The sequence below is a fragment of the Nestor notabilis genome, unplaced genomic scaffold (assembly GCF_000696875.1).
Source record: "Nestor notabilis isolate BGI_N333 unplaced genomic scaffold, ASM69687v1 scaffold2532, whole genome shotgun sequence".
Taxonomy (NCBI): domain Eukaryota; kingdom Metazoa; phylum Chordata; class Aves; order Psittaciformes; family Psittacidae; genus Nestor; species Nestor notabilis.
This window is the reverse complement of record NW_009917692.1, coordinates 1-14,907: the sequence shown is the minus strand read 5'-3', so window position 1 is coordinate 14,907 and position 14,907 is coordinate 1. Positions and strand designations below refer to the sequence as shown.

The window sequence follows — 14,907 nt, the reverse complement described above, 5'->3', positions numbered from 1 at the left end:
GAGCTTGTTCAGCCTTATGTTTGTTGCCAAAGCTAAGGTGTAGCATGCACTGAGCCCTGTGCAGAATAACACTGCATTAACCTGTTTCTCAAAACAGCCCATTAAGTGATGCACCCAACCATTTTTCAGGTCAAACAGATACACTCATTTACCAAGTACAGTGTTTTGTACAAAGGCAGCTTACAGAAGCAGTTGGCAGCCTCTGAGTACAGGTAACAGGCAGCCGCAGTTTCCAGTCTGTCTCACCATCCAGCTGGTCAGTGCGAAGGAAGCAAGATCCTGTGGATTTTCAACACCAGTCAGTGCTCTTTCCAGATCTGTCTCAGGTCCACCTATAGCTCACTAAATGGCTTTCTATCTAGGACACACTTCTTTCTTTGGAAACTGTATCTGATTTCAAGTAATATTTGTTAATAATGTAAGAAAGATACTCTTGCATGACACATTCATTTCCTTCCACTGGTCCAGAACACAGTGAGACTCTGCACTGTATCTTTAAGACATTTCAAATGTTCTCATTAGTCTTTGTGTTTTCTAATCCTTCTGATCAACCATTTCCTTATTCCACAATTAACGAAACAAACCTGAAGGGCAAGTAAAGTTATTTACATCTAAAATGCGAACTGTTACACAACCAGATTCATTTACCCTGGATTCAACCACCTACATTCTTTGACGAGCAAACAAAACCAGAGTTTTTGTTTGTCGAGAAGCAGTGGCCCATAAAACCATCTGAATTCTGTCTCTCTAAAATTTTACTATTATCTATTTCTTTCACATTTCCAGAAGATAATTTTCTCTAAACAAACAGTGAAAGGTTAATGGCTATTTTGACAATTGGTTCCAGATGTTTACCATTCTTCTCCGATGTCCTCAGGAAGATCATGTCAGCAGGGACCCGCTGGTTCTGTTAGGAGAAGAAAGGCCATTATTGTGCATACAGCCCTGCACAAGTGTGCAGCCGCCTTCCACAGCCCCACTGTGACAAGCAAAGGCGATATAGAGGAGAAAGAGGATTTCTTTGTCAAACTGAAGCTCACTATTCATTGTTTTGAATCCTAAAATCACTTCCCTGCAGAATTCCAAGTGCAGAATAGTAACTGGTGCCAATTCCCACTGACCAGACCCACCAACTACTAGGTGTACAAAAGGGCTAGTAATTCTACAAGTATGAAGACATTTTAAACTAGTGCTAGTTTCCTTTCCAGAAGTCCCATGCTAGAACAAACCATGTATCTCAAACCTACAGCTACTATTCTCCTCTTTCTTATACTGAATATTTTCATATTGATGGTTTTAGAGGTCATAGCTGCTTGCACAGAGTGTGTGGAAACATAAAAATAAAAATCAGTGGATAAAAAAAACCCACACAAACTTGTAGAAAGGGGGAAATATACCTGTACATAGCAGTGTTCACAAACAAGCCACTGTGTCTCCCAATACTTTTGCTGATTACACCCAAAGCAACATTTGGATGTTATATTGGTATAAGGTATTTAACCTATGTCCCACAATTAGAGATAGAACCAGGGAGGCTTTTTGTTTTGATATAGTGTAAGTGGAAAAATTAGGTTATTGGTGCATATCTACAGATGTGCACTCATTGGTAAAGATGATGATGCTGTTTTGGTGAGGTGAGGGATGAGAAACACAGAAGAGTGATTAAATATTGTAACTAGTGTTCATCAGTTGATGTTCTAAGTCTATCATAAAACAAGTATGACTTCAAAATATCTCATTTTCTATGGTCTTGCAAAAAAGTACACAGAAACGATACACATAAAGGCTAACCTTTTCAACAATGATGAGGTCGCCTACTTGTATATTAGAGCTCTTCACCTTCACAGTCCCTGCAAAGGAGAGGTATCATTAGAGCAGCAGTAGGACAGGGTTTGTGGGTACTGTGTGGTGCTCCTTACTTCCCTTCCTTCCACCTCACTATTCTGGAGAAAATGGGTACTATTTCTATTACAAGAATTAAGCAACGCTGCCCTGTGAAGAGTCACCAAGCTCGTATCTCCCACTGGGTCTCAATCTGTGAAAATGGTTGAAAGCTTCTCATCTATCACCCCCAGACCTCACCTCTGGCTGCAGGAACCCCTGGTCACTCTCTAGTGACCACTGTGAAACAAGCCCTTATGTTGTACTGCTTAACCCAAGAATTCAAACCCATTTTCAGTGTCAGGCATCAAACAGGGCAAGCATAGCAAAATTACAGTAGGGAACCATCAACTCCCAACCCCTCTTCCTTAGGTGGCTGAAAATGTAAAGCTCAACTCTCAAGCCAAGACCTAGAAGCCGTAAGTACAATGGGTCCATCTTTTTAAGGGTCATTTCCTTCTATGCCGCAGCTCTTGTATCTGGCTCAGCTCTACCACCTCTCCATCACCTCTCAACAGACACAGCCTGAAACAAGCCCTGTAGAGCACAGGTCCTACAGAAAACACATAAATATTTATTTCTTTGCAGCTGTCAAACATTTCCCAGTTGCTTTAAAACAGGGGATTAATTTAACAATTGGCTAGTAATCTCAAATCATTAGCCAGCTCTAGATTTGGCTTCTCAGAGTAACTACTGATTTATAATCAGTTAATTTGAACCCTGCCTCTATGTGTCTGCCTGTTAGATTTCAACAAAAGCCTCTTTAATCTGCTGTGATTTGAGTGGAAGTGGGGGAGGCACGGGGAGCTCACCCCAGCATGGATAACACCCCTACTGTACCTCAAAATTCATGGGCTAACTGGCCAGATAGCAGCTCAGGGGGAAAGGAGAAGGGGGAAGGGAGGGGGAATAGAAATTAGCACAAAGCACAAAGGTCACTAGGATTTTACTACTGGCAGTCCCTTCATTAGCATCCTTCTCAGGATATGCTTCAGTGTTTCTGCTCCAAATTAACAATGAAAGCCATTCTGGGCTCCCAGCAGCCTGCTGCTCTGGTGACACACTGTGTGCTTAACAACATGCTTCATCACTGCTGCTAATAAATGCAGACTTCCTTACATGCTGTAATTATTCCTACAAATTATAAGCAGTCATGGCCCATTTCACAAATATCTCATAGGTCTTCCGTGGATTCTAGGTTTTGCCTTGTGAGATTTTTAGTTAGAAAAAAAAAAAGGTAAACAAAATGAATGCTGGGCTAAAGACATCTCTGCCGGGGCAGGAAGCATACTGGGGATTAAGAGTCCATTACGCAGAGGCTTGAAAAGAAAAGCCGCACTCCAAGAGGATCAAAAAAAGCATCCCTGGCAGTCTTCTGTATGGGCTACACAAAGTTAGGTACTATGACACTAAAAGGGTCTGACAGATAACATCTCTTCCTCCCCTTTTAATACGGTTATTCACAAAACAACAAAAAGTGCTTTTGAATATTCTCCTGTGCAAAGAAGGGAAAAAGCGCCCATGTGCTCTCCCCACACAGGAATAGCAATTCCTAAACCAATGTGCAAAAAAGCTCTTGGGAAGAGAAGTGGATTTGTTTAACCATGTTTTATGTATTTCTCTTTAAAAGAAAGGATTTATTTGATGACTGTCAGTATAGGAAGCACGACCTGCAAGGTTCAGGAATGGAAACTTATTTTTGTAGCGCTTTCCTTAATGATGTAAATTAACGCTGGAAAAGAAAAATTAACACGTGGCCAAAGCTACGACGTGATGATTTCCTATCATTATGCACATAAAAGGCTTTCTGGATCATTATTCCGAAAGCAATTATCATCTGCTTCTAAATATTTCCAATCTGAGAAAAATCAAAGCAGCTGGAGCAGATTTGTCTTGTTCAATAACCTTCCCAACCTCAGCTCTTTTAAGGCAGAAGAAAGAGAGGACCTTTCTAACCAATACACATTTTTATAACTCCTGTATAAATGAGATTGCCTATTTGGGTAGCAAAGCTAATTCTGCTTTTCCAGCCATACTCCTGGCCTCTCATGGATGACATCTCTGCAGTACGTACCACACGTCCTGCTAAGGCAGCGCAGGACCAGATGTTTCCTTTGACTCAGGACTCCCATAAAGCAACTTACTTGAATTAGTTTTATTTTGAGCTTGGGAATTCTGTAATTCCTTTTTCTTTCTGGGGGGAAACAACCACCTAAACATTAAATGTTTTCTCATGCATGTCTAAGAAATTAGCTAGTAATAGAAGTGCTTCATTTCCCAGTATTGCTCTGCTAATGAAGTATTTTTGGAATAATAAATTACTGCTTTTATAAATACATCTAAAGAACTTTCTCTGAAGACACACAGGTTTATTTAGCACTTACAATGCTTCCAGTTTATATATTCTCAAGTTAATCAAAATACAAATTGGTGACTGAAACAGTTTTAAAAAGCAACTAGTCTTGATTTCTTATTTGGGGGGGGTGGGGGTGGTGGAATCTGCTCTTAAAATTTGATTGGTATTTGGTTCATTTCTGCTGTATCCTGACACTGAAGACAAAAAAGGAAACATAATAGAATGCAACCAGTTTGTTCCAGCTTAAGCTCTGGTCTTTGAAACGATTACAAAATCTTCAGTGTGATGGATGAACCATAATGCAGATTATTAAATATAGTCAGAAGAGATGCTTTTTTCCACCATGTGAGCACTTAAGATTTCACAACAGCTCTGCAGAGCTTCACTAAGGTACAGATGAAAACACTTAATTTGGAATTAAAGATGAAGCCAGAGGTTTGTTAAAATAAATTAAATGCATCTTTAAAAACAAAAAAGTTGTTTGGATGTGCTGCACCAAACTTCTGTCTCTTGCAGCCTTATGCTGTATAAACTGTGGAGCAGGACTCAGAGGGTTTGGGAAAATATTGTTTTTATATGGCTGGTAAATGCCAATGATCTGTATCTTAAGTAGCACCCCGCAGTAGGAGGTCTCTTCCCATTTCTTTCTGTGGAGTTTCTCTCTATTATGCAGTGTTACCCACGGAGGGGGGGCTGTGAGAGAAGAAAAACAAACCAAGAATTTGCAAGCACGGTTCTAGCTTTCTATCAAGCAGAAAGTCAGCACACAGACTTCTGCACACAAGGAGGCTTGTAGGTTTATGAATAGGGGATTGAAATTTGATTATTTTTTATTACAATCCAAACAACTGTCCTGTAAATGGAGAACTTTCTATTTAAAAAAATAGCTTTCCAGAAGTCTCGTTTCATCATTTTAAAACATAACAGGATCATATCGCTAGAAAAAGAGGTTCAGGGTGGAAGTTTTTTGATGTTATGTGAAATAAAGGAACACAGAAAATACACTCCTGTCTGTTCAGCCTCCAAAAAGATTAGTTCCCAGAATTCTGCAACTATGTTAGAAATAAGATGTGACCCAAAGAGATTCTTCCCTTTTCTCTACAAAGCAAGCGACTTAGTGAATCTTAAAAAGCTTAACAAAAGTGCATGAAAAAAGTTTGTGTGCAAAAATGTATATCCAAACTACTCGCCAGAGGTGGGAGACCAGGCTGGTGAGAGTGCTGGAGCTGGAGAGCTCCTGACTGGAGGCAGGGGCTGTGCCCGGCCACTCCAGCCCTGGCTCTACTCAGGGCACAAGGAACTACACACAAAGGGGACAAGAGGATCCTGGTTTGGGAAAGCACTTAAATCTGTGCTTACTTCTATCCCTATTCAAAACTGTGTATAAGCCTGTGCTTAAGTCTGCCTGACTTCATTTAGACCTAAGTACGTATTTACATCTGTGGGGTTGTACTGGGAGGCCAAGGTTGGAGATGGGAGAAGCTATTCTCCATTCACCTTAACTGCAGCTTAGTGCAAACACTCAGGAGAAATAAAAAAATAGCTTTGAGAAAGTGCTCCATTAGATCCATTATAGCTAGTCTTCAAGACAGCAGAGCTCAGTGTCAAGCTTCACCTAATCTCCCTTTCCCAAAACACTGGCTTTAGAGATGAAACTATTGTGAAGTTTAAAAAAAATACATATAACAACATTTCAGATGACTTTCGTGCATCTGTAGCCTTCTGCCCCCATTCAGTATGCCAGTATCCTGAAGCATGAACTGTGCTATTTAACAAAAACAAAAAAGCCTGTAAAAGTCCACCACAAAACCTGGAGTTTTGTCAGCCACGCTGAAAATTAATGGTTAAGGTCAGCTGTTCTCAACTTACTCTGATATTTGCTGCTTCTGCTTCTGACTTGATGCAGGGCTTCCTTCAAAGCTTGCCTACTTTCCCTAACTGTATTAATAGGTACAATAAACCAAAGCCAACACTCTTCCATCCCCCAGCCATGGGGGCCTCACAAGGTACTCAATCCCCTGCTTCTAGGTTTTTAATCAGTGGAAAAGCAGTTGTTCAGGTGTCCTGAAAACTTTACTGAGACTCAGTGAGAGACAGAAAATGACTTTTCTCCCCAAACCACAAGACAATCATAAATAATTTTCTGTATTTTTTCTAGTCTAAATTACACTGCTGGAGAGCCTCATTCCTGTTTCTGCACCAAATTCATGTTAAATAAAGTGGCTTAAGATTTTCAGCTAGTGCCCAGCTGCCAATTCTCCTTAGTTTCTTTCAGAAAATTAGAAAAGTTAAAGGACTGGGGGGAGGGAAATCATTCATGGGAAACGTAATAGCAATATGAAAAGAACCAAGGGAGAGGTCAGGCCCCTTATAGATCATTGAATAGAATCCAGAAGGCAACTCTTTTATATCTTTAAATAGATCTAGTACACCCCTCTCGGATGAAGCTTTTGTTGGTTGCCAAGCATTTTAAGTGTTGTTGTAAGAATACGTTATTAAAAGGGGATTTTATATTCAGAAACTCAAACTCTCTAGTTTGGAGTTGCCTCATAATTCTCAGCATGTGAAATATATACAGCCTTAAGCAATTATATTTTAAAAGTAGCCTTATTTCTAAAAGTGTAAATGTTAAAAGCAGCATATTTTTACTAAGTCCAGTTCACTGCATCTTAATTCAGGGGTATAAACTTTTATAACAAGAAACTGGAAATGAAAAAAAAGAAGTTGCTTAACTTCAGTTCATTTCCTTTTTAAAAACAAAGCCCTGGCCTCACCATCATTGTTATGGTATTAGGAGCAACTCCATAGTCAGGCAGCATTCCATTTTTCAAATGAGAATTTAAATGTCTTTGTTAGGTACGGCACAGCTATAAACAACAGCCAGAGCCAGGGATCAGACACAGCTGAGCTGCAGCCTGGGCTCACCCACAAGTGAGGTCTCAAACTCCTCACAGTTTTAAGGGGCTAAAGATGACATACAGAAGAGAAGATATCACTAATATTGAGGAACTACACCAGTTGCTGCTAACAGAAGCACAAAAGATGTGACAACATATCACACAGTCTCTTTTAGCAAAGGACTTGCATGATACAAGTCCCTGTCTGGTACAACACAGAAAAAAACTATGAAACTCAACAGGTACTGCACTTTCAGTAAGTGATAGAACATGTCATTACATGAAGCAATTCACCTTAAATTTAACACATGCACTCACAACCTCCTTCCATACACACAGTACTTAATTATGACTTGTGGTACTTATGCTCAAAGGGTCCCCAGTCTTAAGACACTAGAACATAGGCTACCTTCACCCTCATTACTTGAATCTCCCTCTGCACAACCATCTCCTGACAGTTTCACAGACCTAGATTTAATTATTCTAGTAAACTACTGTCCTGGGTTCAGCGCTCAAACCATGACAACTATTTTTGCAAATTATCTGCCTATGTGGATCCTCCTCCCTGTTTTAAGCACACATTTGTTGTTTCCATTAAAGAATATGAATTGGTAGCTTGCATCTCTTTCTCTTACTGACAGGGCAAGCAAGAGAAAACATACACAGGGGAAGACAGATACACCGTTACCAAAACCAGAAGCAAACAAAAACAGAACCCAAACATCATACCACATTTACTTTAGCTCCATGCTTGTTTTCTTCCTACTACACTGATTGCTCTATTTGCCTCTCCCTCCCTTCATCTATTCAACATCACAGAGTGCTCCTCTCGCGTCACAGCTTTGCAGGAAGGAAAACACATTTCCCTTCTGGAAACATCCACCTCCACAACCTAGAGCAATTCAGGTCCAATTTCATTTTCTTTGGTGACTCCAGTCCACCAAGAAGGGACAATAACTGCAATGATGTTTTGGCCTACACTGGAGTTAGGAACAAGCAGGGTTTCAAACTATCCCCTCAGCAGCTTGGAAGTTCAGCCTTGCCTGGTGCTGGCTGCAGTGACCTCCCAGCCCACCAAGCAGGCTTCTGCACATGTAGACACACTGGCAGCCCTCTCCCCATGCCTCGAAGCTGCCAAGATGATGCTCTGCAGTTATATGAGGCAATTAACACGCACCCGCCTCACATTAGCTGTGCATCTGTCTAGGAAACCCTCAGCAAAGCCCAGCATCCACCACAGCCTGGCAAGGAGCCATCTATGAGAAGCCACGCGGCCCCCCGAGGGTGCAGGAGCAGCAGCGTGGCTACAAAGCCACGTGCCTGTGAGCCCATAACCCCCTCCCCATTCCTTGAACTCTGCTTCTCCAACTGTCAGCAGCATTTGATTGAGTTGCAACCCCCGGTGCCGCTGCGGCCGTGCCGGGATGCAGCAGGCATGCTGGAGCCGCCGAGCCGACCTCTCGCTGTGAGCTTGCTGTAGATCTGCGAGTTCACTTCCTTGTCGCGCATGTAACATCTGATCTCCTCCGCGGCCTCTCGGATGACAGTAACAGCAAGCACAAATCCCTAAAAGGAGCATGGAGGGGGGAAGAGAATGGATGAAAAGGTCAGGAGAAAAAAAATCACATCTGCCTCTAATAAGAGCAGTATTTATCAGTACCAATGTCAACAATCTGCATTTCCTTATTCTATCTTCTCTCACTAAATCATTATAGTGATATGTGCTGCTGAGTGGAACTTCCAATAGCAAACTGACAACAGACTTGTTGCTTAAAAAACCCTGTGGTTGTTTCTCAGCATTACCACGATGCTCTGACAGTTCTCCCCAAGAAAACCTTTGTAAAGTTTATCTGAAGAGTGTAAACAACATCTCACTTCACAGGTGAGCAATTAAGACTGAGAGGGGTTACACAAAAGTCCAGTGTAACAAAGCATCCCTCAAATCTCAATATTCTCTCCACTACAGAGACATCAAAGTTAGCTCACCTAACCTGGGAGATTTCTTTATATAGGAATCTACACGAACCCCTTTTTATATATACAGATACAATGCATATGTATTCATGTGTATGCATACGTACACTCAACCTACACAAATAAGCACCCTAAATATACTAGTGCGAACTACTCATAGTGTGATTACACATTTGCCTAATTAGGGTTTCAGTCCTACTTTTCTGTGGATGTGAGAAGTCATCTCATTTCCTCCTGTCATGAGGAAAATGCCCACATCACATCCTTCACTATATATAAAAAAATAACTAAATGAATGCAAAATTCTTCATGGGGCTAGTACTACAAAGTCATTTTTTTCATTAGGCACCATTCAGCTCAGGCTCACTGAACAGATAAAACACTCTTCATTCATTACGGAAGAAAAAATGAAGTTTTTACAATCTGTATGCTTGAAAATTGCAACCATGTACTGATTACTAATAAGAAACTTCTTTATTTTAAGAAGGGGCAGGGTGATGTTAGAAACTGGGAGTTACATGAAAACCACATGACAGTATTTGTAAATACACACCTATCCAAATAGGAGATTTTGCCAGTGGGTTGTAATTTCCAACTTTAAGTAACTTCATTTTTAGAAAGAACAGCTATGCACACGCCTCCAAAAACTGTGTGTATGAGCTGTTAAGCTGGGCGCAAAGAACTTGTGAACCTGAACTTCACAGCCACCTAGGGAAAGCCTTGCTGTGGAGTATTGCTAACACTAAATAACAATTCAAATGCTCACATATTTTTAAACAAAGAAAAATGCTGACGAATGACCTAAGAACTACTAAGACGGAAGGACAGCAGTTTCCTTAATTATTAAAATACTAAGGTACAACTTCACCTGCCGGCTCTCACAACCCTATAATAAACCCAAAGAGTCCCTAATTCTAGTATACACGTATGATCTAGATTAATTAATATTAGTATTTAAATGCAATGTAGTAGGTTTCTGCAGTATTTAAGAATGAAGACACATGAAGAAACCCAAGGATGGGCAATCACTTTCTTTAAAAATGCCTATATTCAATCCTGTATTTACAAACACTGAAAGTAAGAAGCCATTAATGCAATTTCCAGAGAAGCATTTTACCCCCCAGCATTCAGGACGACAACCACATGTTTTGCACCACCGTGGAAGATCTCTTTCCCATAATCAACAGATCAAGAAAAGAATGAACATTTCTATTTACAAGTGGCATTTGTGCATTTAGCTAGAAATTCCTATCTGCTTTCCAAAATAAAACACAAAAGCATCAGTTATTTTCAACTCATGTTTCAGCTGTTCGAAGGGTCTTCAAATAATCGCCCCAAAATATTCCCACATGTGCTGACTCACTGTGTCATCTCATATATCATTCCATTCCCAACACTCACATTAGCAGCCCGTAATGAACAAAGACCTTTCTTATCCTGCTTTCTGGCAGCTCATACGCCAAATTCAAAGTGCTCACCTGGCAAAGACAAGGCTCAACTGCCTATACAAAACCCACAGAGATCCTCTGTGTGCATGTATACTTTATTTACAGGACAGGACCTTACAAAACTAGCACTAGATTCATACAGCAACAGCAGCACAGCACACACTTGAGGGAGAATTCAGTGAGATCCAGCCTTCAACACAAACAGAATTTTAGCAGCAACATCCCTAAGCTTTCCCCTTTGCTTCTTCTCAGCTTTTACCAGGAATTTCACTGTTCTGAAAGTATAAAAGGCAGGGAAAAAAGTCTCCTTTGCCACTCCTGAGCTCCCTCAATAGAGCCACAAATTTTTACCACCACCATTTCTCAAATCAGAGCGTAAGTAGTGTCTTGGAAGACCACTGTGCTTTTTATTGGAATCAGATTTCAGTTGGGTTTATGTAATTTCTTTAAAGTAAAAAGGATGTGTGTACTTGGAGATTCTCAAAACTCAGATGAGTTAAGCCAACCTAAGCTTAAAGACAGCCCTGCTTTGAGCAGACAGTTGGAACAGAAGTCCCTCTGGACCAAAATTATTCTACAACACTAGGAGCTGAAGTGCAGCAGAGAAGCTTTTCACATAGAAAAAAGAAATAACAGTTTTACTGTGATAAAAGGAAAAATATGTAAGTACATATATTTAAGCATTTAAGCAGTTTAACTGGCTCATGCAGTGCATTTTACAGATTTAAGAAGCCCATTCTATGCAACTATTCCTCTTTCTGCACTGGAGTTTCTGCTTCAAAACTGGTTATTATCTATTTCCTTTGATTACAGGTAAAACACATGGCTATCAGAAGAAAAGGGCAAGTTGTTTTCAGGAAGGAAAGAGTATCTGCACCTTGAGCCAGTGTAAAAACATCTCCACACACATAAGTGGGAGGCTCATGGTGGTGGGCTTCTCAGTTTTTTCATTCGGTTTTTACCATGTAGTTGAACTATGAACAGCCTGTTGACCTATCCCAAGGCCACAGGTCAAACTGTTTGGCAGGGGAGCATAATTTGCCATCATTGCACATATGGCTACTCATTAAGGTCACTTTTGAAAGGTGCCCTTCGGTCCTTTGCTGCTGTTGCCAGGCTGGTCCAGTCTCCCACAAGCATGGATCATCCTAGGATGGCGCAATGGCCCACACAGACCCTCCATAAGCATGCCCTGAGTTCAGATGCAGCTGTGAACAACACACACATTACCAGGGAAAGATATTTGCTCCAGTCTCCACTTGTTTTCTCAGGTTATTCACAAAGCCCTGCTGCCCTTGCAGTCACTGCACCCAGTGGCGAGAGCTCTGTGCCTGTTAACACCCCACAAATGAACAAGTTGGGGGCGGAGTCCTACCACATCCCTGTCAAAGCTCTACCGAATAATGCTTAAGTCCAGAACAGGCATCTATACTACAACATATATGGTATAAGCCTGAAGAAGTAAGCTAACAAAATGATTTAAGGTGCAAATTTACATCCTACAGAAAGGGCTGCACAAGAAATTCTGTCAAACACTGACACCTTCTTGAGTAAATAAGCCATAAATGACCTACCAGAGGAACCCAGTATGTGTAAAGTGCACCAAGCCTCATTTCAACGACAAATTGAGAGCAAGCCAAAAGCAAGAAATAAAGGTTGAAGAAGTATTTGAACTGGTTGAACAACACCTAAAAAAGAAAAAAGAAAGGGGAAGAGATTAACGGAGCTCAGAAGTTATGAATGTTAAGCTAACCATCAGAAACATTTCTGCATGCTTCTCTACTGTCTAAATAACTTAGGGCAGTCTTAAAAGTAGTCCAGGACAGATCCATGCCTGGTTTGCTGCTGCCCTAAGGCAGCCTTTGCAGGAGGCCCACCAAACACAACCCAAACCAGCTCCAGGTTCTGCACCTGGAGAAGTGGTCTACTGTAAAGCCATTGAAGTTAGGGAAAGCATTGGGGTGGGATAAGGAAAAGCAACTTCTCTCACACTCACCCCAGGGAGAAATGTAAAAAAGTTGTACTTCTGATTGTTGATAACATTGCGAGGGTATCTCTGGTCTCTCTTCTCTGGATGGCCAAGCCAAACAGTACGAGGCCTCGGGTCTCTCCTTCCACAGCATCTTAAGCACTGACAACACCTATAGAAGGAACATTAATTAATGAGTTAATTTATAACATATTTCTTTGACACACACACCTCAGACCCTCTCCACCAGACAGGCAGAACCAGCTGAGCATCACTTTTTTGTCTGTCACTCACTTCTGGTAAGTGAGCATCTTAAAACCCAGACTTTCTACCAAATACAGACACTTGTCTGCTACAGCTACTGCAGACCTGCCTTGCAGCCTACTGAGCTACGAGCAAACGTCTCATATGGGATTGGAGCTGTTACTACAACATCTTTGCTTTCAAGAAACTGACACATGGAGAAGCATGGACCAAGCTCACCACTACACCAAGTCAGTGCCAACTGCTGGGAGAGCTTCTACCTCCTATAAACGAAAGAGCTCCAGGAAGCAAGGAGGTGTAAGGTACAGGCGGAAAGGTCCCTTTACACTGATCCTGGATTGCAGGTTTTATGCCAGATAGCTCCCATAAAAAAATAGTAGCAGGTGCTTTCTATTCTTTCTTCTGTTTCCTTGTTGGTGTATGAAAACTCCCTCAAACAAAAGGGGGCTTTCCCATTTACAAACTGAACTTAAACAGGAATGTATATATGTAAAGCAATGTCATACATCTTAAAGAAAAGATGAGGTGGAGACAGAGAGAGATGCTCCTCTCCTTCCCTGCAACCCCTACTTCACAGAAATTTACACCTTTTTAACAGAATTATTTAATATTTGCATATCGAAATTTTTGCACTTGAAAACAGTCTTGCCAAGGAATAATTATCTATAATCCTCTAAAATTTAAACCTTACAAGGAATCTGAAAATGGATGCAAAATGATTACAGATTTTTACATGGTATTAGTCATTAGCTCTGTTTATGTTAATGACAAATTTTGTGTTATCTACTAACAAATAAGACACATTCCCACTGACCGAGGACATGCAGATCCAGCCGCACAGTCTCAGTTTGTTAGTTTAGCTGTAGTAATTTACATTTTTCAGCTCTTCAGATGACTGTCCTGCTGCAGCACCACCAGGGAGTTCAGGCACTCCCGACCAAAGCCTGGACCCAGTGCCACAAACCCAAACTGACAGAGAAACAGATGCAGGCATTTAAGTTCATCCCATTTTCAACCAGGCTAGTGCAGTATACCCTCTGCTCTCATTTTTCTCCTGCATTTTTGTCTATTTTGTCAGCAGTATCTTTGTTCCTGCTCTTAAATATTGTCATGACACAATTATTCAGTTCAACAATTACCGTTTATATCTTTTAATGCCAGTTTCCCCCAAGAAACTTCAAAATAAAATAGGAACACATTGTTACACTGATTATTTACTTTTTCAACTCAGGCTTATATTAAAGGCATTCATTTAACATAATTTCTGGCCTTTGCAAAAGGTTACAGGGGCATTCAGGAAAGCCAAACCAAGTTCACTAAAACTGATATGGTCACTAAAGGATTTTCTCTTCTCTCTGGGGAGATATTTAGCATCAAGGATATGAGATGTGAGCTAAGCTAGCTGTGAGCTGTGTTCAAACCACCAGCACACAACACCTCACCAAAGGTCCCTTCTGCACCCCCATCACAGTCAGTGCCTGCACCTCTCCCTGGTCAAGGAGACAACCAGAGTTAACAAATAAATCCCACCAATAGCCTGTGGTGCCTGTATTTGAAATTATCCAAGTTAAAAATCCCCTCTAGCACACAGTTGGGTGTCATACTTGACAAAACTGTATCCCCTGTTTTGGGAACCATTGTGTGGCCTACAAACTTTAGGCTAGAGGTTACTTTTCTCAACCAGAAGATGCCAGGATGAGGTGAAAGGAAACATTCTTTAGAAGAATGTGAAGGATTAATGTGCAATTTGTTAAGTTATGGTAATACCTGAGAACCAGACTTCCTTTCCACAGGTTGCCTGCTCAGGGCACCTCCTGAGGCCTTCAACCTGGCTGCTACAGCCAGCAAAAACTCAGCTCTCGCACAAAATTTAGAGAACACAACGGTGTACTGCTCAATATAACAAAGACTGACATGAGGCAATGAATCAGAATGCATGCCCAAGTCTTGGAAGGCAGATGAAGGGACTGTGAGAATGAAGACCTTAGGCCCACTGTAGGAGAGGATCAGGTTCAAGACCATCTCAAGAACCTGAACTTGCACAAGTCCATGGGACCTGAGGAAATCCATCCATGGGTCCCGAAGGAGCTGAGACACTGTCCATCATATTTGAAAAAT

At 41.1% G+C, this 14,907-nt stretch overlaps 1 protein-coding gene across 1 annotated transcript in view; it reads right to left on the bottom strand.

The window, feature by feature from the left end:
- Positions 1 to 12,697, bottom strand: part of ATP9A (ATPase, class II, type 9A) — a gene marked incomplete at its 5' end in the record, with an annotated part of 48,360 nt that extends 35,663 nt beyond the window's left edge. The window contains 6 exons of the mRNA XM_010009355.1: positions 185 to 279; positions 856 to 907; positions 1,792 to 1,850; positions 8,592 to 8,700; positions 12,131 to 12,244; positions 12,553 to 12,697. Coding sequence (XP_010007657.1) covers positions 185 to 279; positions 856 to 907; positions 1,792 to 1,850; positions 8,592 to 8,700; positions 12,131 to 12,244; positions 12,553 to 12,697 — 574 coding nt within the window. The remainder of the gene's footprint in view (positions 1 to 184; positions 280 to 855; positions 908 to 1,791; positions 1,851 to 8,591; positions 8,701 to 12,130; positions 12,245 to 12,552) is intronic.
- Positions 12,698 to 14,907: the final 2,210 nt, after the last annotated feature.